The following is a 26,510-nucleotide window of genomic DNA, read 5'->3' as shown; positions in this document are numbered from 1 at the left end:
ATCTCAGAGGATGGATCATGCCTAGAAGGGAACTCAGAGACCATAAAATTCAACTCTCCTCACTTTAAAGACAAGGAAATATGAAATTTGGAGAAGTTGAGGACTTTGTTCAAGGTAACATGGTCAGCTAAGGAATAAATCTAGAATTTGAACTCAGATCATTTGAGTGTCTACCCAGCATTATCTTTTACTCTACTATCTCCCTGGTGGTGCCCTCAACAGAAACAGGCAAGTTGTGGAGTTGTAATAGGGCAGGTTTAGGAGGAAAAATAATTAGGGTTTAAAAAATACATATGTTGAGTTTTAAATGTCTATGAGCCATCCGGTACAAATGCACAGCAGGAGACTGGACCTCAGGAGAGAGATGATGTGGCCTGGGAGTCATATGCACGGAGATAGTAACTGATTTTGTGGGAAATGATGACATCACCAAGAAGGCACAGGGTGAGGCAGCACAGGACATGGAACTTGCTGTTATGAGAGACCCAGAAGAGCCACTGACAGGTCCAAAAAGAAGCATGGCAGGCATGGGAGAGCCCAGAGGACAGACCATCATGAAATGTTCCACACTGCCCACAGGCCAAGGGAGATCCGGGCTGAGAGATTGCGAAAAAGGGCTCGCTGTGACCTCAGAAAGGGCAGTGTCTGCTGAATGGGGAGGGATGAATAATTCTACTTAGACACCAAGCTATCTGAACTGGCTCAATGTGGCACTTGAGTCTGTTTCCTATAACTATCTGTATTTGGGTTTACCTCAAAGTAGTCCATATGCCCAGCATCGTGGAGTTAACAGAAAAGCAAATTCAAAAACTAGTTGGTATCGCATTATCAGTTTAGAGAGAAGACACAGCTAAGGAGAAGATCCAAACCAGGATGTAAGCACGGTGAAGAGAATGTTATATTTAACAGATCTGTTAAGACCAGAAATCAAATTCTGCCTCATATACTGAAAAGCTGTTATGACCCAGGATAAGACTCAGTTTGGTCCTCCATAAAATAGGGAGAATAACAGTATGTACTTACCTCACAAGGTTCTTGAAAAGATATGAGGTAACATATATAATGTTACTTATATAATAATAATAAGGTGCTTTGCAACAATCTTAAACTGCTACAAAAGTGTCAGCTATCGCCTGGTGTTTCTTTTCATAAACAAAAAGCTCCCTTCCTTCTTTATCTGAACCTAGGTAAGGCTTGAAGCAACTAAAGAAAATACAGCATTTGGGGCCTAGAAGCTGATAAGAAAATTAGTTGTAAAAAGTCACTTAGAAACAAAACTAAAGTCAATTCCTTTTTCCCTCTCTCCCTTCTTTCTTAGTTTCTTTCCCCTTCTGCCTTAAGATCAATTCTAAGACAGAAAAGCAATAAAGGGTCGGCAACTCAGGGTTAAGTGACTTGCCCAGGGTCATGCTGCTAGGAAGGGTCAAACTCCAAGCCTGGCATTCTATCCAGTGAGCCACCTAGCTGCCCCAAGCCAATATATTTTCATAAAAGTCATCTTCTACCTATAAGATTAAGTTTTATTTATGAGAATAGTTTATGCAAATTTATATTCCTTGACTCCTTACACAAGACTTTCAACAACTAAAAACTCCACCTGCACAATTATTCTGGAAGGTTGTTACAAGATAAAGGGCTTGGAAACTTACCTAACATTTTGCTTACATAAGGTTCAATGTCCACATCCTGTAGATGCTGATATGTATGTGCATGATAGAGGCGGAGGGTCGAATCCAAACGAATTGAGACCCACACCCCATCACCAACCCAGGCCAGTTGTCTCACTTGGCTCTCTTTCCTTGGGTGGGCATCAAATGATTTCTAGGAAAGATGATTCAAATGCCATAGTTAGTCTGGCTATGTAGAAATTAATTTTTATAACCTTTTCAAAGCAATTGGGTTGGTCTTGTGCTCTAAAAGGTGAGCATAAACTCTCATTTACAAAAAAGTTGCTAAAATTCTGGGACATAACTGCTCCAAGAAAGAGCACAAAGTAAGTACAGGTGATGGCTAAACATTGCATGATGTCTTAACATAGTCCAATATCATCAAAGATGCAAAAGCAACATTAATGATTTAAAAGAAAATATTCAAGTTCCACAACTGTGAGACTCAATATGTGATAGTTTTTAAATCCTTTAAGAAATTGTCTTTTCACATGTGCCACTGATTCCTGTGAATCAGGGTTGAACCCCATTAACCCCTTGATATTTTCGAGAAGGCAATCAATAAATGTAGAAGGATGTTCTTTTTTTTCCTGGGTCAAACAATCAAACTTTCCCCATGCGTTTGGCCTTTCAGATAACTGTTTTATCGCCTATAGCAAATCCTTATGGCACCTTTTAAGATATACCATGCTCCTGGGACTTGCAAAATCAAAATCCTCAACAGTTTCCAGTCAGCTGGTAAGTGAGGAATCTTCTCTAGTCTGTGCAATAAAATTCTTATGTGTCTGGGGCGTAAAAAGTTCTGATAAAAGGATCTCAACATCCCCAAAATCCAGTTCATATAAACTAAATGCACTTTTTAGTTCTTTCAAAGCATGGCGAGGAGGCGGAGTCAAGATGGCAGCCTAAAAGCAGCAAAAGTTCAAAGATCTCTGAAAACCCTTCCTTACCAATCACAAATTGAATGCTCCTAGGGGACTAAAAATCAAACCTAACAACAAGACAGAGCAAAGGCCTCCTGTTGGACTCAATCCAAAAGGTACACCCCCCCAAAAGCCGGAATTTGAGAACATTCAGGTTTAAGGGGAAGGCAGAAGGAAGGTCCCAGGACAACCCCCACCCCCAGAGCACTAAGCCTCCAGTGGCAGCGGGAACCTCTGGGTGGGCAAAGGTGCTTGTCTGGAGGGTATACCTTGTGGGCAGGGCTGTGCCAGGCTCAGAGCATCAAACACAAGCGGTGTGGAAGGAGCTGGAGAGGGAGCGCAGAGCGGACTGCCTGGCCACAGTGGCAGAGACCCTCCATATTGATCCAGCCTTCCAGGAGGCTTTGGCCTCAGAGCACATCCAACCCAACCCAGCTAAACTTAATCCCATCAAAAGTCTTCAAAGGTTAGGGAAGCCCAAGCTCCAACACCCCTCACCCATAGACTGCTGGACTTTAATCCAATCAAAAGCCTCCAGAGGACAGGGAAGCTCAAACTCCAACACCCCCCCGCCCCCACTGCACAGAGAGATCTTCTGTCAAAGTTCCAAAAGGGGAGACTGACAGAAAACCCCAAAACAAAAAAAAATGAGAGGAGCAAGAGCACAGAAAAATACTTGGAGTAAAGAAGGGGTAAATATGAGCAAACAACAGAAAAAGAAAAAAGAAATTATAATAGACAGCTTCTATACAGGCAACAAACAAAGAACAAACGGAACAGAGGAGAGATCATCAAATGATAAATCAGAAATCCCAGAGAATTGGATACAGGCTTTGGAAGAACTCAAAAGGCAATTCAAAACACAATTAAGAGAGGCTGAAGACAATTGGGAAAAGAACTTAAAAACTAAGATAAGTCATCTGGAAACAGAAAATAGTGTCTTGAAAACCAAAATCAACCAGCTTGAAAATGAGGCAAAGGAGATGAGAGATGAGGCAAAGAGGATGAAAGATGACCTCCAAAGAAAATCAGACCAGAAGGAGAAGGATGACCAAAAAGCCGGGGATGAAATCCAGTCTTTAAGAAGCAGAATACAACTAGAATTAAGTGACCTCACAAGGCAGCAGTATACTATAAAACAAAAATCAAAGCACGGTGAGGTTCTGAAAGAAATTTTGGTATTCTTTTCCGCAATGAATCCAAGTCCTGTGTAGTAAAGGACTTATGGACCTTTGTGTGAAGAATCCCAGAATTATCTGTGACCTGAACCACATCTCGGAGCAGCATGATCTTATGTGTCCCTGATGCATTTGCATTTGCAGGTGCATTACTGCCTTGTGCTACCGTATCATTTTCATTGTTATTTCCCCCTACTGCCTCTAATGGTGTTTCAATATTAGTATTAGTAGCTTGAGCATCCTTATCTGTCTGTCCCTTCATGCCCCCAGTCACCATGTCGGTTCCCTTCCCAATGCCTTGTTGTTTCTTTTTAGTGTAGTCCTGGCATATCTCAGTTAAGATAGGTATTTTCCCAAATAATGCCTCTAGTCTGTTATCAATGACTAGGATATTGGCTGTTTTCTTTTGGAAAATGAGGTTGGCTCCAGCTTTGATGTGTTTCAGAGTATTAACCAAATACTGTCAAGAAAACTACATATAGTAGGGTAAGGTTTGCCAAAGGAAAGTCATATCCACAGGGATCTGTGTCCAAGCTATTTTTATATTAGCCACAGTCCCAAGAGCATCATTAGCATTCCAGCTACTGTATTGTAAATTACACAGTAGCTCCAATATATTAGTAACATTGCCACCACAGCAGACCAGAACATGCTGCCCATTTGTCTTTTCCACCACCCTATATGCTGGCTGCCCTATCACTGCCCTTTTAAAATGGTTTCTCTTTCCCCTGTATTCCAACTGTCACAGAGTGGCAGTTGGTGAATGGCTTTCAGTAGTCACTGTTCTCCTCTACCAGGAATCAAGCTGTCTTTGTTGATCCTATCTGGTAACTCTTAGGCAGTGCCACTCAAAATGGCTACTGGACTGAAGAGTTCCAACTTTTGTTTTGTGACAGTTGGTCACTAACGGTTTTTCTATAATGAGGGTCCTTTTGAAAATCTGGGGTGCCAAGATGTAATGGAGGGTTAAGTCTGTCAGTATAGAGAGAGAGGGAGAAAGAGTAGAGTCCTCCTCTCTCAAAGTGGGGTTCAGGGGAGACAGTTGCTGTTTAAATTGGCCAAGGGAGAGGAGAGAGGGAGTGAGTAGTTCCCCCCTTCAGCCTCCCCTCAGCTATGGCTGCTCACCTCAAACTGCCTTTTGACTTCCTCCTACTATTAACGTATAGAGGTTCCCTCCTCAAAGAAAGAGTTACCCTCCCTCTTAAGCTGGAACTGTTTCCCACTCATGCTAGAGTCAGTTGGGGAAAAATGACAACTTTTATTCTAAAACTAATTCAGTTGAGGAATAACAAAAGGAAATGGCTGCAGGAAGGGTTTTTGTGAGGAAAGGAGGGGGGGGAAGGTATCCCTATTCTAGCTACCCTTATCTCCCTCCTCAAGTTGGGGAACCCAGGCCTTGGCAGCCTTGGGCCCCTGAGAGATTCAGGCTTGGAAGGCCCTGGTCTTGGCCCATGGGCATAGTTCAGACCTAGGGCACCAGGAGCTGTGAGGTGATCTTGTCATTTGCTTGGCTGTCTTCTCCAACTGTCCCTTCAGTTGGGAATCAGTGGGAGCAAGGGTGTCCAAATCACCAGGAGAAAGATGTAAGTTTTCCTCAGGAGAAAAGTCTTGACCAGACCTTTCCTTAGGCTGTCTCAGGATTGAGAGCTAAATGTCTCTCTCCAACAGAAACTCTTGCTCTCCCAAGATTCCAGAACATCTCCTGGGGCCCCTCCCCCACTGTGGCTGAGACTCCATCAATTTCTCAGACTATAACTCCAGTTCTAGGGTTTGAAACCTCTATCACAATATCTCTTTTAGGTAAGGAACATATGGAATAATAACATATGCCAGTAAAGCAGCCCTCTCACAAACAAATAGATAAGCATAAGAACAGAACCCAGATATTGAGTGTAAGATAAATCAGAAAAACAGAATGCCAGAAATGGGAGGGACCTTTGCCACCATGAGGTCACATTCCAGCCACCTTACCAAAGAAGGTGAAGGAAGCACAGAAAGGAGAAATGACGAGTGGCTTTGAAAAGAATGTTAAGAAGAATCATGCCCAGAACCTAGGGCTTCTAATGCTCAATTCTGTGCTCTTTTCATCCACTGCCTCTTAGATGTCTCCCCAATTTGGGCCCATGTGTATAACCTTGGTGTGGGGAGGGCAGAAGAGAGAGTGACAATAAGGAGAGGATGTCATTTACTTCCCTGACACAACACTTTAGGAAAACCTGCCACCATGGTCATGCTATGGCTTTAGAATTATATAGGAGCCAAAGTTGGTAGAATAGTTGTATTTAGTCACTGGTCCTCAAGTTTAGTCCCAACCTAAGAACTTTCTATCACAAAGCCTTCTCAAATAAGGAAAAGCATATCTCTGTAGTCTGGCCACTGGATCATGAATTCTTTGACCAACTCAGGCTCAAATGGGTTGAATCCAATCGACCCAAGGAACAAAAAATAAATTAAATATTCAAATGACCTTAAGTCTTCTGCAATGACAATGGAAGAGTAGTAAAAAAAAGAGCAGGGAAGCTAAGAGTATCAAGTTTTAGAATATTTATAAGTAAACCTTAGTTGTTCGTATATTTTAAATGAACTTCTTTGTCCAGAGGCCCAATGTCTATTTTATAAAGTTAAGGAATCATAAATCTTGATAGTCTTACTACAAATTAAGCCAGAAAAAAAAAAGCTAGAGATATCTAATTAGGACGATAGCTCATAGGTTCTCCTTGGATAGGTAAATGAAGATAATAAAATAGGGTTTACTGTTCACCCAAAATCAACACAAAACCATTTCATAGGCATTTGGTAATTTGCCATTATAATGCCCATATTAATATAAGTTTATGTATTTGCTCCACTCATTTCCCCCCAAAAAAGAAATTTAAAAAATCACCATGCAGGTAATTACAACTTATGTAACAACTATTATAGAGGATGAGGAGCAATAGAAATACTAAAAGGAATTTTCCAAATTAGATCAACATATACTTGAATCACTTCTATGCAAAGGTGAGCACATGTTAGGAGAAAAATATCCTTGGAAAATATGGTTCAGGAGGAAACTACACAGAGACTTCATATCTATCCATCATAGTTTCTTCAAGAAAGTGCTGGGAGGTGCTCAAGATAAAAATCAGTAAGAGGAAGAAATAATGTGGAACTGAGGAAATTTCTACTTGACATATAAATAAAATTTTGACGCTGGAAAAAGAACAAAAGAATAAACATGATCTAAGATTATCATCTTTTCTTAAGGCAATGTATGTAAATCAACTGCCACAATGACCAAAAAGAACCTAGAAACTATCTCGAGAAAAACTGTGGTATCTTTGTGAGCAGCAGCTTAGAACATGACCTTGTTTATAAAAACCTTACAGAGAAGGATGAAAAAGATTATGAGAAGAGGCACTCCCAAGACAGAAAGAAGTAATAGAGAGAGAGAAACAAGTTTTAAGAAAGCTTTGAGAGACAACCAACCAAGCTAAGATATCCCTAAGGATGACTGCAAGGACAACAAAGAATAGATAAAAGATGAGGAAGATATGTAAGTATCCTAAACTTCTAAGTTACAAATTCTTTTTATCATCAAGGACAGTGAAGTCTCCACATTTGAATACTATCATCACAGTCCCACATATTCTACATAAAGACTGGCAGCAAATATAGGTGGCAAGAACAGTTAGAGCTGACTGATCACACAGAGAGTAGATCTGTGCTGAATGAACTCCACTGTGAGCATGTCTATAGAGACGGGTCCTCAAGTCATACTGAAAGAAAGACACCAAAAGTGAGCAGGGGAAAGCCAGAGACCTTAATATATGCCCACAAAAGGAACTGAGAAAATATCAATTAGCTAGTAACCCATGTGTTACTCTTTTCCATTTCCATAAAATTGTTGTTAAGATTAATATACACACATGCGGGCAGCTGGGTGGCTCAGTGGATTGAGAGCCAGACCCAGAGACAGGAGGTCCTGGGTATAAATCTGCCCTCAGACACTTCCTAGCTGTGTGACCTTGGGCAAGTCACTTAACCCCCATTGCCTAGCCCTTACCAGTATTGATTACACTGTATTGATTCTAAGACAGAAGGTAAGGGTTTAAAAAAAAAAGATTAATATACACACAGAGTGTCTCTGATGTTATGTGATTAAAGGTTCTTCTCAAAAGTGCCTCCTATAGGAGTAGCAAGATGACGCAGTAGATAGAGAGGCAGGCCTGGAGACAGGAGTTTCTGAGTCCATACCTGGCCTTAAAGAGTTCCTACTTGTGTGAACCTGGGCAAATCACTTAACCCCCATTGCCTGGCCCTTTCTACTCTTCTGCCTTGAAACCAATGCTAAGTATTGATTCTGAGACAGAAGGTAAGGGATTTTGCTTTTGTTTTTTTTTAAAAAGCACTTCCTATAAACTGAGAGGATATTCAGCAGTTGGGGAAAGCCTGAACAAGTTGTGATATATAATTGTAATGGAATGCCACTGTGCTATAAGAAATACTGAGCAGGATGATTTCAGAAAAACCCAGAAAGAACTACATTAACTCATATAAAATGAAGTGAACAGAACCAGAACACCATACACAGTACAAGCAATATTGCACAATTTTCAACTAAATGACTTAGCTATTCCTAACAATGTCATGATCTAAGACAATCCCAAAGGACTCATGATGAAAAATGTTCTCCATTTCCAGAGAAAAAAGTAATGGAGTCTGAATGCATATAGAAGCAAACATTCTTCTCTTTAATTTTTTTGAGGCTTTTTTTTTTTAATGTGCCCTCTTCCACAACGTATGGAACAATATGGAAACGTTTTGTATGATAGCACATGTATAACCACTATTAAATTGTTTACTATCTCAAGGCAGGGATAAGGGAGGGAGGGAAGAAGAAAATGTGTAACTCAAAATGTTAGAAAATAAACACCAAAAATTGCTTTTACATATAATTGGGAAAAAATACATTACAGAAGAGAGGAAAAAAGGTTCCTCCTATGCATATGTCAATATCAAACAAAAAATATGTAGCCCAAGAGAGAACTTTGTTGTGTGGCTTATAAAACATGGAGAAGCATGCTAGTCAAAGGGGTTTGGATCACCATGTAATATCTGCAGAGTCCAAATGAAAGAAGTAGTTCCTTTAGAACACCAACCCATTCAGATGCTTCTTTTTGTGGATAATATTGTGCTGAATTGCATCAGGCCCCAGAATTATGCAGATCAATAAACACTCAAAAGAAAAGAGGAAGCAGACTTTCTTTGTCCAGACAAAAATATATAAGCAAATGGATAATCTGTAATCTTAGATGACATATATGGATAATGGATGAGAAGAGAAGCACTGGATTGCTTTTGGAAAACAGTTGTCTTTTCATGCCCATGGTTCACTGTGAAACATCTTCGGTGTTTTGGTGATGCTATATGATGCTATATGAGGATGAATGAGGAAATACCAATCTGAAGGATTCAAGCCATGGGTCACTCAAAGGAAAATGGAGAACTGGGAGATGAATCTAAATGCACTACAACACATTAAAAATGAAGAACTAAGCAGGAACAGGTATATAAGCAGCATAAAGGATATCATGAGTCAGGTAAAAAGAGGAAGTAGGTGTACCAGGTAGGTAGTATCAGGAGCTGAGGCTCATCAGGTGAGGAACTGCCTGCAGGCTCCACTTGATTTACTAAGAAATGGAGGGCAAATTCTGCCACCACACCACACAGACCTCTCTGAAGGGCTGATGGCAGGATATGGATGAGAAAGCACAGACTCATTGTGATCTCCACAATTGGGAGGAGCATCAATAATACTTTAATGAATCTGTGATCTCATTGTGATCTCTACAATTGGGAGGAGCATCAATAATACTTTAATGAATCTGTGATCTCAAGGACACCTATAGCAAGTGTTCCTGACTTGTTTCACTCTGAGACACCCCTGTGAATCTGCAATCATATACACACACACACACACACACACACACACACACACACACACACACACACACACACACACACACACACACACACACACTCTTTTCCCTGGTACAAATCAACAGCATGGTTGTTCATCTATAAATTTTGATGTTTTACATGTTGCTTTGAGGTCTGTGAAGCCCTTTATATATGTCACTTGATCCTCACAAAAACCCTGAGAGCTAAGGGCAGGGATTTTAAATCAGTTCTTCTTGACTCCAGGTCCACTGCTCTAACCATTACATCATGCTGCTTACCAGTATGTCTGTATAAAGGCAGGCAAGACCCTGCCTCCCCCAACCCCCATATATACAGAGCTAATATACACATGTAAACCAAACTCTTTCTCCTCTAAATCCAAGTTACTAATAGTCTCTATTATCCCTAGTTAAAAAAAAAAAACTGGCAAAGGACATATGAAGAAACTCAGCATGACAAGACATACAAAGAATATCTTTAAAGCATTCTCAAGTAAGAGAAAAATGATTAGTTCTCACATTCTTTAGAGGATAAAAGTAAAGGGACTGCATCAGCAAAAGATGGATTTTTAACTTGCCTCTATTTTCATGGCCTTTGGTTGAACCACATAGATTTTATTCCTATAGCCACACCAGACTTTATCGTGTACCACAGTCATGCATCGGATGGAATGGTGAGGCCGTCCTAGGTCCAAAAGGTGATAGTTTGACAAATCCCACTGACCATCTTTAAAATCAAAACATGGAGGGAAAATGTAAGAAAGCAGTTTTGTAGCAAATGTGCTATTTGTTATCTTATGCATATCTCTTGTGCAAATTATATTCTATATTTAAACAGAAAAATTCCGCTTGTGTGGAACAATTCTAATTGTTAATGAAATGTTACAAAGTACATATGAATGATTTCAGTCTATCCCTCCTTTTCTGGAACCATCTACTCTTAGGAGAAATTCATTTGAATTGATCCTCACTTACTCAGACTATTACAATGAAATCAGTGAAGTAATTCATGCTACATGCCCTGTCTATAGTAAGTTCATGACTGACTTTCTACCCACCAATACCATAACCCTTTAACCTATAGGCCTGGATGATAGTAATAACTGGAATTACTCATAAGGAATAGAATTTATCATTTGAAATAGGACATGAAACAATAAAAACTCATCCCTGAACCAAAATTTAGTTTGTTTTGAAAATGAACTTCTAATTTAGTCAAATGAGTTCACTTAATAAAACAAATATAATATTTTTTAAATTTTGGACAAGGGGAACAAAAGTGTCTCCACAAAGTATTTGATGGAATAAGTTTGGCTTAGCTGAACATGAACTCTTCTCAACAAACACTCACATTTCTAGAGCCCTTTAAAGTTTACAAAGTGCTTTCCTCATGACAACCCCATGAGATCTAGTATAAATATTACTCTCACTTTACAAAAGAATAAACCAAAGCTCAGATAACATATCCATGGCCCTCCTGCAGTTGCCCTTTGAAGCTGGGTGTACTGATTTCAAGTCTTATGTGTTTTCTACTGAATCATGTGACCTTCTGGGTACAAAGAGGTTCAGGGCTTGACAACAGTCACATAGCCAGGAAGTTAAGCATAGGGACTTCTGACTCAGTCTGCTCTTTCATGATATCCACAGCTAACTCTGTTAGATATATTATTTATTCTATCCCATGTCCCATTGCAGCCCCCACCATGACCAGTTTGTAAATGGAAGCTGTTAAAGTATGGCATAGTGTAGCTGCAAAACTGGAGACAATGTAAATATATTTTACTCTAACATAATACTATGTAAAGTATCACTAATTTGCCAAAAATTCAAGCTTTATGATACTACACATTATTAATACTTAATATTTCAGTAAAATTTTTCCTACTGTATCTTAAAATATGAAAAAAGGTATTTTGCATGAAAATATATTCTGCAAAGCAATAGATCTCGGAACATTTTAAATACTTAGACATTAGTATGGAGTCTCTTTTTATCATCTTTTAAGAATAAGTAAAAATAATATAGGAGTAAAAATACCTACCAACTCCTCTGTGAAAAATTGCTAGTGTTCCATCAGCTAGTGCAACCAATACAATTCCTTTTACATGTCTGCAAAAAAAAAAGAAAAACAATTCAGTAAACTTAACTTCTAGGGACAAAAAGCACCAAATATTACTGAATTCTCTATTCAAAGTGGGATAACCAAGTGAACAGGTATGGTTTTTGTTCTTTGATAGAACCTAAATAAGTAGACCATGCCAAAAACTTGGTTAAAAGCAAACTCCACAGAAGTCATCTGAAACCTTAAGTAAAAGAGGTACTTGTTCTTCCAACATAGCAAAGAATTTATAATATATGGAAAATCTTAGATATGTTTTATTTAAAATGCTCTGTGTTGTCTCCCTTTTAAAAACTAAAAATCCTCTTTTACTTCTATCGTCTCAGACACATGGTGAAGATAATTTTTTCCCAATCTAGCACCATTAAACTAAAGTTTGGTTGGGCCAGACATTGATTTTTTAAAAACAGTATAGTGATTATTGTATTTCATCAGGTGCAAAGGTAGACATTAAAAAAAAACAACAACCCTTACCTTCCATCTTAGAATCAATACTTTGCATTGGTTCCAAGACAGAAGAGTGCTAGGCAATGGGAGTTAAGTGACTTGCCCAGGGTCACCCAGCTAGGAAGTGTCTGAGGCCAGATTTGAACCCAGGGTCTCCCATCACTAGGTCTGGCTCTCAATCCACTAAGCCACCTAGCTGCCCCAAGATAGATATTTTTAAAAGAAAGTTCCATAAAATAAAACTTACACAATACTGAGAATCGAATCTTTAAGTTTAATGGAATGGAGACATTTCCTCCACTGGGCAACTGAAGAATGGACATATAAACTGTAAGAACAAAGGCAAGAGGCATTAGCCATATATTGAGTTTCAAGGAATCACCTACATGTAGCCACTGACAACTTAACCTAGGAAAAAGGCAAACAACAGAAAACTGAAGAATACAGAATAGCTGTTCCTGTGCTATTATTAAGAGTGATAAGGAAACAGTGATGTGGGCAATGCTCTGCCTAAATAGAGTGCTCTGCAAGTTGCCAACAGAATCCCCATGACAACATGGAGGGGAGAAGCCAAGCCTGTGTCATGTGCTGGCTGCTCTCAGCCTCTCTTTATCTGTCCCTCATTACAGAATCTTTATCCATGACAAGTGCTAGCCATAGAATGTTAAGGAAGGCACCTCTTCCATGCCTAGCCTTACCTAGGCAAGAGCATAATGCATAATAAAGAAACCTCACCCTGCTGCTAAGTAAACAAACCTTTCAAACTATAAAATGCCCACCCCACATAGCTTGCACAGTTCAGTTTTTGCCTTCCCTCATAATCATTCTAAAAATTCTTTGTTTGGGATTGGGCCTGCCCTGCCGCCAAATATATTCCTTTTATTTCTTGCTTTTCCTTCTCACACTTCTAGCCTACGTAAATCCTTGCCGCATTAGGAATCTCTCTTCTTCTGTGTTTAGATCATCCAAATTTAATGTTTAACTTGCCTCCTTTCCCAAGAATATTGTTATGTAATAATGGAACATTCTATGACAAAAGACCATATGGTTTACCATTTCAAGTGACAGCAAACACAGTTACAGAGCCAGCTGCTTCACAACCTCAGCATTTGCCCATATGTGGAATTTCTTTCCATTAACATAAGGCAAACCAGGTACACCAGTCATATTGCTACCTCAATTATTGCTTCCATCTCAAAAGGAGGCCAAGAACACAAATTAAGAGCCAGAAATAATCCAATATTAAGTTTTTGCTCCTTTGCTCTTACCATCCGTTCTGTGCTCCAAGCCACATGGTTGGTAAAAGGCTACTCATTTTCTGAGCTTCTTCTCGTACCAGGTCCTGTTCACTTGGCAATACGGTTATTTGATCTTTGTATACATCCGATTCATTACTGGGAGGAGAAAAAAATAATAAAAATGATAAGATCTGTAGTTGATAAATGAAATTTTCTATAGAATGAACATTTCCACTCAATCTTGTTAATCTAATGTTAATAAAAAACCACTAAAAATAAAGTCCCCCCAAGCCTAAAACCAAGTCCTTTATAATGTCAAGTAAGACAGAAATAGCATTAAAAAGTCAATGGTTAGTTCAATATATAGGAAAGAAATAGTGAAGACAAATAACACCTAGTTCCAATTATACTTTTAATGCGGGGAAGTTATTGGCAGTTTTATGATAGATTTCAGGCTACCAATCCAACATTCTTTCAAATAAAGGCATTTCTTTCTTTCTTTTTTCTTTAAACTCATACCTTTCATCTTAGTATCAATTCTAAGCCAGAAGAGCAGAAAGGGTTAGGTCAATCAAGTTTAAATGACTGTCTGAGGCCAGATTTGAATCCAGGTCTTCCCAACTCCAGGCTTGGCACTTTATCCACTATGTTACCTAGCTGCCCCTAATAAAGGCATTTCTTAAAACCCACAAAGGAACCCCCATAGGTATCTGCAAAATGCTTCAAAATAAGTCTATGAATCAAATAATATGTATCTAAATTTTGCCCAAAGATCCCATAACTTTTAAATAAATTGGCAGTGGTTAATTTGGAAGTTTTAACCAGGTCAAATATGGAAAGAAAAAGTTATTTTTCCAGTTTATCACTTACCCCATATCTAAAGAACTAACAAATTTAATTTATTAAAGGTGAGATCCAGTTCAGACAGAGTCCTATCCCACTCCTTGAAGAAAAGGAGAAAACAACTGCTAGAAAACCTAGCTGACCAAGACAGAATTCTAACCTTTAGGTAAAGCACAAAATCATCCAAAATATTCAATGTTGAAACATAAATTAATCCAGACAGGCAATTCACAAAAGGTAAATTTTTTAAATGGGTAATCATACAAATGGCAAAAGGAGAAAATGGCTAAAACAGAAAGTTTATGCTGACAAAATTGTAGAAGAAAGGAAAATGCCAAGCCATAGTGGTAGAAAAATAACCAAGAAGATAAGACCGAATATACTATTTCAGGACCAGATTAAAAGTCTCAAAGTGAAAAGGAAGAAAATGAGAGTAAACTCCACAGAAAGAATAAAGGAGCCAGAACAAACTGAAACCCAGTGAGAATAGATCAAGTATAACAATCTGTATCCCCTTGCAACAATGACCAGTAGTAGGATTTCTGCTGCTGGAGATTTTGTAGTTATTTATATCCATGAATTGTTGTTCAAGTTTCATAATATGTTGATATATTTTTGAATACCTTGAGTGATATACAGGAGATCCTTCTTCAGTATTCTGCACCCCCAAGGGATCTGTAAAGACATGTTCCGTGTAGACTCCAGGCTGGGTGAGATCCACAATATCTTCCCCTGATCCTGCATTGCCTTCAGTTGCTTCAGTTGCTTCTTCTGCTGTGGGAATGGTTTCATCTGCCTCATTATTTTCTGCTTCTGTTTCTAGAAAATAAAAATGGAAGGAAGCAATTTTAGGTAGGTAGGTCTTTTTGACTTCCATTTTCCTAGTATGTCACTTCCTTGACTGTAACTCTTCCCAGGGGGAGCTTTATTTTTCTTCTTACTCTTCATTTTTATGTTCTGGCCCTGTGATTTCATCATCATAGGGATGTGTGTGGAAGCTCTCTGTGCCAATGCAGACTGTCAACTCATCCATAACTCAATCTTAGAGAGCTGTTTGGGTACTTAAAAGGTAAACCATCTTGCTCACTGTCAGACAATAGCATGTGGCATAGGAGAGATTTGACTCCAAGGCTGTCCATTCCCTATCCCCTATATGCCTTTAGTATTTCTTTCATGTGTTTTTCAGAGAGTAATAAAAGGATGCTCTTTTTTGGAATGACCCAGGTACACAGTTTAGTCACCAAACTAACTTGACTAATTCCTAATCTTTTCTACCCATTTTCAATCTCTCCTCTATAGTAGTCTTTAATTTGATGCATCTCACAATAAATAAGTCTAAAGGTAGCATAAACCCCCAGCAGCTAGGTGGCACAATGGGTAGAGCACTGTGCTTGGAGTAAGAGAAACTCATCTTCCTGAGTTCAAGTTCTGTCTCAGATACTTACTAGCTATGTGACTTTAGGGAAGTCACTTAATAACCCTCAATTATTAAGTTTCCTCAATTTGTTAAATGAGATAGAGAAGAAAATGGCAATCTACTTCAGTATCTTTGCCTCAGTTTCCTCAATTTGTTAAATATGATAGAGAAGAAAATGGCAATCCACTTCAGTATCTTTGCCACAAAAATTTCAAATGGGTTCACAAAGAGTCAGACATGACTGAAAAACGACTGAACAAAGCTTGGACTCCCTTCCAACGTAAAGGAGAAACACTTGTATACCTGGTGGCTTTTCTATCACAGGGGAAGAACCATTGGTATTGGGTGAAGCAGCTTGTCCTATAACACCTTCTGCAGTACAGCCAACCACGGTGATACCGCCCAACAAACTATCTGTTTCTGTTGAACTGTTGCTAGTCATACTTCCACACAAAGAGGCTTTGTCCACTTGACTAGATTCTGTAGTCTCTTCTCCTACAGGGTAGTCTGTTTCTCGTGCCCCTAAGAAAGAAAGATACACTTGATTTTGTGCCACAAAGCAATAATGGTAATGATTTACATTTATATATTTATTATATTTTTTCATCTTTTAAGAGTAATTTTATTCAGTCTTCTTGTACATACTCAAATTCAAACAAGTGGTCAATCATTTATTCACCAGAAAGGAAAGACAAAACTTTGAAACAAAGTAGAATTATTCCTAATAAATGAGAGCATTCTGAAATAGCAAGCCTCACACAATATATAAAGTTCATGTATAGCATTTTCTGTCAGAAGGATTTTTTCTACTAATTTATATACTGTATTTGCATATATTCATTTTCTAAATTTTGACTAATATGAAAGACATAAATATTCTATGTCAAAGATAAGAACTGTTATTAAGATTTAAAGGAAGATGTTGCAAATTCTATATTTACAAAGATTAGCATCATAAAATACCATTGATATATTTAACCTAAGTTTTGTTAAAGTGTTTTTTTCCAAACAGGCAAGTTTTTCTCAAGAATATGAACCCTCAATTTTCTTGCTGACCTTAATCTTGTAAATAAGATGCTGCATAGTCAGGAACTAATTCATGATTTTGGGGCAATATCTAAGGCTTCACATTATATTACATTTGTGTATATTATATTTCTATTCTCCACCCCACCCTTGAAAATGAATAATCCCAAATTTCAAGTTAGGACAGATAATCCAAGTTGATTTTTAGCTGCTGGAAACCATATTAATGAGGCAAAGGCATGTTAGTTTTTCTATTCCACAGCTATAGGCTATCCTTTCTACCAGATGTCCTTTTTTTAAAAAATCTTATTTTTGGGGGGTGCTCCTTTGTTGGTTAGTTGGTTTTTTAAAAACCTTTACCGTATGTCTTCAAATTGATACTAAGTATTAGTTCCATAAAAGAAGAGCAGTAAGAGCTAGGTAATTGGGGTTAAGTGTCTTGCCTAGAGTCACACAGTAAAAGTGTCACAGGCCACATATGAACTCAGGTCCTCTTGACTCTAGGCCTGGCTCTCTATCCACAGAGCCACCAAGATGCCTCTTGCTTGTTGTTTCTTACTTAATTACAGTGGCATAAGGAGATCCTGGTAAGGAAATCCTTCTACCAATGCTACATCTACTCTAACCTTCAAGTTTAGCAGAACTGCCTGAGGCTTCAGTATGGCTTAAATTTGTTTCCTGGTCACTCACTCAGTATCCATGCATTTATTTTCTTGTAAAGCCCATTCTTCCAAAACTTTAGAATAATTTTGTTGGTGTATAGAGAATTTAATAATAAAAAAAACAAAGTAAAGAGTATTTCTGGATTCACTACACCTTCCTCTTACCTGGGACACTTGCAATGCAAAGAACGTGGGAGTTGCAAACGGTGAAACTATCAAGAATGTTGCCTGGCTGATTAGCATCAACAACAAGAACTTTGGAGGCTGAGTGAGTGCTGGTGCAGATCCAGACAAGACTGGATAATTCTTCTTGATGTTTTAATTCTTTCTGCTGTTCCTATATGGGCAAATAAGATGAAGAGGCAGTGGCTTATAAGTAGTATGTACTACACTGAAAGGCTCTTGGGTAGCTATTCTGATGACAGAACAATGTCACTTCAGGTTAATTTGGGTATCATTTGTGTTATGTAGAAAATCAGTTAAGAAAGAAAATGAATGAGTCCCTTAGAATAATGACCAGGAGCCCTCTGATTTCTCTGGTCACCTTGAGTTCCTGGTCTAAGCGGTCCAAGCTGCTCTGGGAGGCGCTTCGTTGCTTGTTGTCTTCTGTGTCCAGAGTTGTCACATCATTATAAAACACACTGGCTCCAACCACAGAGCCTCCATCTCTTGTCTTCCCACCAGATAAGTTGACACCAACGGCACACCACAGCTTAGGGGAAAGAGTTTAAGGAGTAATCAGTTTCTAAAATATTTATATCTTTCCAAATCTTTTTTTGGTGGAATCTCAAAGACTAAGATCACAGCAAGCAAAGAAATCTTATGTACAAGGCATTACTACATTCATTATAGTTCTCTTTCTTTTATGTGAAGTTATTCAATAATTTTCTATTTTATAAGATTAAAGTTGCCTAGAATATTAGGAAAATCACTTGCTTAAGTCCATAAACCAGACCTACCTTCATCGATGCATCCTTTTCATCTAAGGGTCTGAGATAAACAGGAACAGGTAAATTTTTCATCTTATTTTCACCCTGACCATTTGCTACCTATTAAAAAAAGGGACATATGAGATATGAGAGAAAATGTCAATAATTATTGAGCCCAACTCTGTTCTGATCTGAAACATGGGTAAAAAAGCCATGTTCATCAGCCAACAAACAATGTCCATTTCTTGTTTAATGAAGAAAGGAAGGTTTTGCAAATTATGTAGCTCACTTGATGTCGTGAGCTGTTAATGACTAGTAAGAGACCAATTAAAACCTGGCAATCTTACATAAAAGCCAGGTAAGGATTTTGACTTTTTTTTGATACTTTCTTAAAATAATAGATAACAGTATTGGAGTAAATGAAGTACTTATATTTGTAACTATACACACAAAGAACATTAAGAGCACCAGAGATAAACGTTGAATCTTTGGAATATTAGAGGAGTAGGAGTTTAAGCAGAATCCACCAGAATGATGCCAGCTAGGAAGTTCAATGAAGGCAAGGATCATAATTAAGTTTTCTATTTCCCCCAACAACTAGCATACTCAATAAATGATTTTTGAATGAAAGAGAATATGGCTACTTAGAAGGCCAGAGTTCACATTAGAAAATAAGCAAATATGAACTGAAAGCCTTTTTTACATTTACCATCTTTTCTATAGCTATGTAATGTAGTTAAATTATAATATCAAACACAAGAGAAAAAGATTTCAGGAGCTTATATTTTTAAGAGAAAGATAAAAATGCATGCATAATTCAATAAAATAAAAGGTCTTCTAAGATGCCCCAAGATCTATAGAATATTTGGAGGAGCAAAGGAGGGTGAAATCATGCCAGATTTGGATGAGATGGCAGATAAGGAGATAGATAGACGAAGGAAGATTTCATTGGGCTGGATGTTGAAGACAGATAGGATTATGATAGGTAGAGATCTGGGGTGAAAGGATGGGAGGTTTTCTAGATGAATGTAATGTCATGACCAAAGGCATGGATAGAGATAGGAAAGGATGAGCCTTTGGAGTAAGTGATCCAGTCTAGTCAAGGAATTGGTAAGGGATAGCAGGGGAAAAAAATAGTGGAAGAAGAATCTGGAGATTAGATGGGAGACTAGTTAGGAGTCTGCTCAGCTTAGAAAAGAGGTGGTTAGGGCCTGATTTTATAGTTATGACAGTGGGAATGAAAAGCAGGGGAGAGATACAAGAGCTATTTGAAGGTTGATGTTTTTCTTCACTTAATTTTTTTAAATTATAAATTTGATGGCCATCAACAAAAAAAATTGAATATGTAAATAAAACATAAAAGTCTTAGTATATCTTTTTGCACATTTTAACAAAACAGAACCAAACAAATGAAAAAAAAAAAGGTTTTCTCTATGTCTTCTTCTGAGTCCACTTATAGATTTTATGCTTTGGTTTCTTTTTTAAAATTTAGTTATAGTCACACAAATACTATTTTGAATTTATTCATCTCTGTTTATATCACTGTCTTTCCATATATAGAAAGTAGATGGCAAGGTACTGGATAGTGAAGAGTGAAATCAAATTTTCTTTGTCTATCAATCAGCAACTTCTAAATTAATCAGTCAAAAACTTAAGCACCCCTACTTAACACTAAGTAAGAGAATTCACACGTCACAATTCCAGAAGTCACTGCCAACCCCCTTGGGCAGTAGTAAGCAACTTGAAAGACTGGGATCAGTTCCCATGAAGTGGAGGAAGGGACAGAAAGTGACAGGGGGAAAAAGGTCTATAAAAAGTCCTGAACTTCTTCAGCAAGGGACTTTAGCTTCGCTTTTGGACCTCAGCTTTGGATTGCTTCTTTGGAGGACTTCTCCTGAGGACTCCGCCTTGTGACTTCTCTTTCTGGACTTGGCTTTTGGTCTTCTCCTTTGGAGTTTGTCTTGGGAGACTCTGCATCAGTGAGCTAAACTGAAGGAAGAGATTCTTTCCCTGAATCCTGCATTGGCTTGCTGGGTGAGTAGATGGCCTACCTTTCCTGGCTTCTGGAGAGATTGGTTCTGGAGAGGCCTTCCTTTCCTAGAGGAGGCTACGTTGGTGGAACCCTTGCTGAAGACACCACCAGGTCCTCTAGCTGAAGGTTATCAAGCCCTGCCAGGGCTGAGCCAGACACCAGATCAACACTGAGGGTGATAGGCTAGATATTTCTCTACCTTCTTCTTAAATTTCACCACTTTCACTCTTTCCACCTCTTTGCAAAGAAAGCTACAAATAGTCATTTTGACTTAAACTAAAATATTTTTAAATGAGTGAAAAAAAAGTGAGTTGTTTCACTTATAAAGATATTAAGTTGATAACTCCAGCGTCTCTGTCTGGGTCAGGCTAGAATCTGGCCAGAATGGAAGGTCTTAGACCTAATCCTGAGATAAACCACAATCTGACTGCTTTTCCCTTGTGAACAAGAGGGTTTATTTTAAAAGATTGAAACAGGGAAAGGAAAGGAGGGCTGGGGAAATTTCCCTAACTATAATTTCTAGTTCTCCTCCCTCCAATACTAAAAGATTCTCATGAATCTTTCTTCTTTTTCTTGAAGTTAAGTAGCACCTTAACCTCTCTGTCTGTTAACCCAAATTCCTTAATCTAGCTTTCCTGACTATGGCCTCTCTCAAAATAGTCTTGGTAGAGAAATACAGTTCAAGTAGCTTTCATAAGGTGGTGACAGAATGATAGTCACCCTCAAGGCCTTCAGCCCTGAGGCTAAAGGTTTCTCTTAAAAACACAGACAGGTTTATCTTCTTGGTTGGCTTCTTTATAGTATCTCAGTTGTAATTTTGAAACTGGAATCAAGAACACAGAAATCGATGCAGCACACTGGCCATCTCAGGATCCCGAATGGGACTATAACTCTTGAGGATTATCTACAACTATACCGTTGAGGAGAGACCATCTTAATAGCAATGAGAGAGTGTGCAGACAGTACAGTTAAGTGGACAGAATTTGAAAGAATTAAACAAAATGAGGAAGAGAACACCCTCCAGATTCATGGACAGAATAATCGAGTTTGGGGGTAGATACCTGGATTTTGACTTATCTAAAGAAAATTGCATAAGACAAGTTAGAAGGCACTTTGTCAATAACTCTTGCAAAGTGATTAGGGATTATTTTAGAACACATTGTCCAAGATGACCAGAGATGGAACTTGAAGAATTGTGGAAAACAGCTCTATATGTTTCAAAGGGAAGCAAAGAAAAGGAGGAAGAAAATAATAATCTCATGGAGGAAATGAAGAAAGAATTGAGATATTTAAAAGATATGATTACTAAACTGAACGGTGGGCATGATACTCAACCAATGGCACTTGCCCCTCTCCAGGAATTTAATTATTGATTCGTTACCTGCCAATTTTGTGAGAAGAAGGGCCATAGAATGGTAGAGTGTAGAATTTTACTCAAGGCACTCAGAAGGAGTCTGCAGTTTAATAACAACTACAGAAGTGATAATTATAGAAATAACTATAATAATGATAATGGAAACCACAACCTTAGGAATGATAGGAATGATAACTATAGGAATAGATATTGGGAAAATGATAACTCAAACCAAATGACCACACAACAATATAACTTAAGTGGTGCTCGTCCAAAAAATACTCGAGGTGCTAATGCCCCTCAGGGGGGTCCCCTTCAGGGGAGTGCCCAAGGAATTTCCCAAATACAATGAAGGTGGGGGGTGGGGGGCTGGGGCACAAGAATCAGAGGATACAACCTTTAATTTTCCGGACCCTGATGTCCTACTACCTGTTGTCCCTATCTACTGCCCCCCATACCAATGAACCCCATGTTACCTTAAAGGTGGGTAACACCTATTATGATTGTCTTTTAGACACTGGAGATTCCAGGTCTGTATGAAAGAGTACACCTGATTTAAATTGTTATTCTGTTGGTTCAGAAAGTGTAATGGGAGTGTCAGGAATACCCCAAAGTGTTAAAAAAAATTTCCCCTAGAATGGCGTCCATAGGACCCCTAGAAGTACAACATACCTTCCTTTTGATGCCTAACTCCCTGGGGAGGGACCTTCTATGTAAACTCAGAGCCACAATAACTTGCTCCCCAGATGGTTCCTTATCATTAGAAGAACCTGAGGAATCTTTAAATTTACTCTCTGTAATTCTCTCAGAGTCAGAAGGGGAAAGAGTATCCCACCTTTGTAATACCTGCAGATATACTGGAATCTATTTGGGCCACATCTCCTTCCGATGTAGGCTTACTTAAGTCGGCTGTTCCTGTGCAGATAAAAACTAAATCTAGCCCACCTCCTTCCATTTCTCAGTATCCCCTCTCAAAAGAAGCAATTGAGGGTATTACCGTAGTAATAAATTAATTGACCAGGGAATAATAATCCCTTGTAAATCTGAATACAACACGCCCATCCTGCCCGTTAAAAAACCAAAAAGGGGGCCTGATGGAAAGCACCTCTATAGATTCGTACAGGATCTGAGGACTGTGAACAACCATGCTATAAAGAGACACTCCGTAGTTTCCAACACACATATGATTATTTCTTCTATTCCTAGCACAGGTACGTACTTTACAGTAGTAGACTTGTGCTCAGCCTTCTTTTCCATACTCATAGATGAGAATACCAGGAATATCTTTGCTTTCACCTGGAAGGGGTCTAAGTATACATGGAGTCATCTTCTACAAGGGTTTGTGGAAAGCCCGAGTTTATTTGTACAAATTTTGAGCCAAGACACAGATAATATAACATTAAAAAAAAGCAAATTAATCAAATATGTAGATGATCTACTCCTGGCTTCAACAGACACAAAAGCATGTCAGGAGATAGTAAGCACCTTCTTTTGGAATTGCACAAAAGAGGACATAAGATCTCAAAGGATAAAGTTCAGTGGTGTCTCCCTAAAGTAGAATATTTGGGTTAATCCTGACTATGGGTGCCTGCTCTATTTCTCCCAAACAAATTGAGAATATTCAAAATTTAAGTGCTCCTACCACTAAGAAACAGTTGAGAGAAATTTTAGGAGCAACAGGGTTTTGTAGACAATGGATTCCTTGCTATGGGGAAATGACTAAACCCCTTATAGCACTAACAAGGGATTCGGTCCCTGAACCCCTCAAATTAGTGCCAGAACATCTGTCAGCTCTATCAGATTTAAAACAGGCTATCCTGTCTGACCCCACCCTAGGCATCCCAGATTACAACAAGCCATTCACTTTGTATGTACATGAGCTAAGAGGGGTAACTTCAGGTGTTTTAACTCAGACTTTGGGGCCTTCTCAGCACCCAATTGCTTATTATTCTTCCCAACTGGACCCAGTAGCATTAGGAGCACCACCATGTCTTAGAGGTATAGCTGCTACAGCCTTACTAGTGACAAAAACTGTTGATCTAGTATTAGGATGCCCATTAACAATTATGTGCCCACATGAGGTAGAAGCATTGCTGCTAAGGCATAGAACACAGGCATTCTCGGATCAGTGAATTACAAGATATGAAATAACCTTGTTAAATAGAGAAAACATTACCTTGAAACACTGTACAACCCTTAACCCTGCCACCTTGCTTCCAGATTTGCAAACTTCTGGAGAACCATTACACAATTGTGAAACATTAGTGCCCATGGCAGAAAAGCCTCGAGATAATTAATCTCTTGGACACTCCCTTAGACAATTCAGATCTGGTCTTACTTACTGATGGTTCCTCTTTTATGAGAGATGGCATACGTTACACTGGAGCTGATGTAATCATAGAATTTGCCACTGAGTGGTCAGCTTCACTGCCCTCTAATATTAGCACTCAAGGGGCAGAACTCATAACTCTGAAACATGGCTGTATAATTGCCAGTGATAAAAAGGCAACAATTTATATGGATTCTAGATATGCTTTTGGAATTTGTCACTTAGTCGGGATGCTATGGCTCCAGAGAGGATTTTTAACCTCAGCTAGAAAATCTATAGCTAATGCAGATATTATTAATGAAGTTCTTTCTGCTCTCCAGCTGCCTGAAGCCCTTGCTGTAGTTCATTGCTCTGCCCATACAGGTGGCACTGACCTTGTCTCTAGGGAAAATGATTGAGCAGATGCTGCTGCAAAGCTAGCAGCCATAGAAGGGCCTGAATTAATTTTAACATTAACAACCACTGATGACTTAAATTTATCACTTTCCTGAGATACATTTAAAATGGTCTGAAATCCTCCCTCTGGCCCTATTTTATCTTAAAAGCAGGCCTAGAGGAGACCTACACATCTCACCATTTGAGATGCTTTTTGGATATCCGCCTATACAGGCTAAGCCTTTCTCCCCTGCACAGACATCACTATTAGGGGGAGATACTACTATTGCTTCCTATATACAGGAATTACAGCACAAACTGTGTGAACTCCATGAATCCGGAGCTGCAGTACAAGCCAGACCACTAGACTTTTCTCTTCATTACCTGAACCCAGGAGACAAGGTGTATATTAAGAATTTCCAGTGTCTTGGAGTGACTCAGCCTTCCTGGGAAGGGTCATTCCAAATATTGTTAACTACATCAACATCTATAAAGATTGGAGAGAAGAACTCTTGGATTCATTGCTCCCATGTGAAGAGAGCATCTTCTGTTGAGACTGATTGACTGTATCCTATCATATGCAGTGGAGATAATAATCCATTGCCAAGTGGATGTTGTTTTTCAAGAACACATTGAATTCCTGATTTTTTTCCTCTTTCCCCCTTGTTTTTATTATTGCTTTCCTTTTATTTTGATTAGAATATTTGATTTTTCCCCCTTTTTTCTCATTTCTTGTACTAAAGGTACATACAATTAATATTTTTTTGCAGTAATATAAGTTATACACACACACACACACACACACACACACACACACACACACACACATATATATATATATATATATATATATATGCTTGCTATATATCAATGCATACCCATAAAGCTTTAAACTGTGGGAACCTGCCATTTATTGATAAAATGTTATGGGACTGATTAATGTTTGTGTCTGATTCTAGGAAATGGAATAAAACAAGGAGCACAGACTTAACCTGAATAGTGACAAAAAAGAGCACACAGGAAAAACTAGTGTGAGACTTGAGGTTGCATCTATACTCTTTGTGACATATTCAGACATGTACCAAAGTTTGACTATCATCCTGGCTCCCCATAAACCCAGAGAATGAACTGTTGCAGAAAAATGCCAGCAAACCTACACTACATCAAGAAGATCAAGAATGAACTTTGGGTGTGGTTGATTGAACTGAAGTTTGATTGAACATTTATTGTAAATGTACACTTTTATGACAAAGGGGACTGCCCCTAATTTGGCTTTTTGTCAATGAGCCTAGCAAAACATTGATTTTGCTTTCTCTCTTTTCTATTACTCCCTAACTATTGTAATTTCCTCTTAGAAATTGAATATTGTATACATCTATAGTTAGAAGTACTTTAGGACTACAAGATGATTATGTTAAATGATCAATGGGGAGACTAGTCTCCCAATGATCATGGGGGGGGGGATTGTGAACTTTAAAAACTACTCCACCCTACTTAGACCGTACTTTAGGGGAAGATAAAGTTGTAATCTCCTGATTGAACAATGAAGGTACTTAGTTCTCACCTTATAGTGAAGCTAGAACTTTAGGCTAAGTCTATTTTTAGATCTAATACAAAAAGATGTTAAATAACTATAAAGGTTAAATTAATCACAAAAGGTTAAGTAACTCACAAAAGTTAAACTTAACAAAGAAGTGTTAAGTACCTCTAAAGATATAATCAAATCAAAGAAAGTGAGAATTAAAAGTATGGGCAGTTCTGGAGAAAAAAAATATTTAATGTGATTGGTAGATGTGAAAATTTAGAGGAGGAGACACAAGGATGAAAGGTCTATATATCTGAGATTTTTCGTCCCTCAAGGGCTCTCTCTCTCTCTCTTTCCCTGATTAGTGGTAAAGAGTTAGCTGAGAGCGGGTGCTGAGCCTTTTGGTATCTTAGCATGGCTATAAACTATTGTCCTGTTCTGTGGTGAGTTTCTGGCTGAATTTTCCTCCTTTACTTTCCAACTTTTTCCTCTCAGAAGCCTCTA

The 26,510-nt window shown here is 38.5% G+C and overlaps 1 protein-coding gene across 4 annotated transcripts in view; it reads right to left on the bottom strand.

The window, feature by feature from the left end:
• Nucleotides 1-26,510, bottom strand: part of SPAG9 (sperm associated antigen 9) — a 226,480-nt gene that overhangs the window by 15,116 nt on the left and 184,854 nt on the right. For all 4 annotated transcript variants that reach the window (XM_003340183.4, XM_001363821.4, XM_001364067.5 and 1 more), the window contains 10 exons: nucleotides 18,422-18,511; nucleotides 18,007-18,174; nucleotides 17,628-17,799; nucleotides 16,078-16,296; nucleotides 14,981-15,176; nucleotides 13,545-13,670; nucleotides 12,524-12,604; nucleotides 11,752-11,819; nucleotides 10,289-10,437; nucleotides 1,650-1,821 (listed from right to left, as the gene is read on the bottom strand). In XM_003340183.4, the coding sequence (XP_003340231.1) occupies nucleotides 1,650-1,821; nucleotides 10,289-10,437; nucleotides 11,752-11,819; nucleotides 12,524-12,604; nucleotides 13,545-13,670; nucleotides 14,981-15,176; nucleotides 16,078-16,296; nucleotides 17,628-17,799; nucleotides 18,007-18,174; nucleotides 18,422-18,511 (1,441 nt within the window). The remainder of the gene's footprint in view (nucleotides 1-1,649; nucleotides 1,822-10,288; nucleotides 10,438-11,751; nucleotides 11,820-12,523; nucleotides 12,605-13,544; nucleotides 13,671-14,980; nucleotides 15,177-16,077; nucleotides 16,297-17,627; nucleotides 17,800-18,006; nucleotides 18,175-18,421; nucleotides 18,512-26,510) is intronic.

The sequence above is a fragment of the Monodelphis domestica genome, chromosome 2 (genome assembly GCF_027887165.1).
Source record: "Monodelphis domestica isolate mMonDom1 chromosome 2, mMonDom1.pri, whole genome shotgun sequence".
Classification (NCBI taxonomy): Eukaryota; Metazoa; Chordata; class Mammalia; order Didelphimorphia; family Didelphidae; genus Monodelphis; species Monodelphis domestica.
The sequence above is the reverse complement of the archived record's forward strand: the minus strand, read 5'-3'. Positions and strand labels throughout refer to the sequence as shown.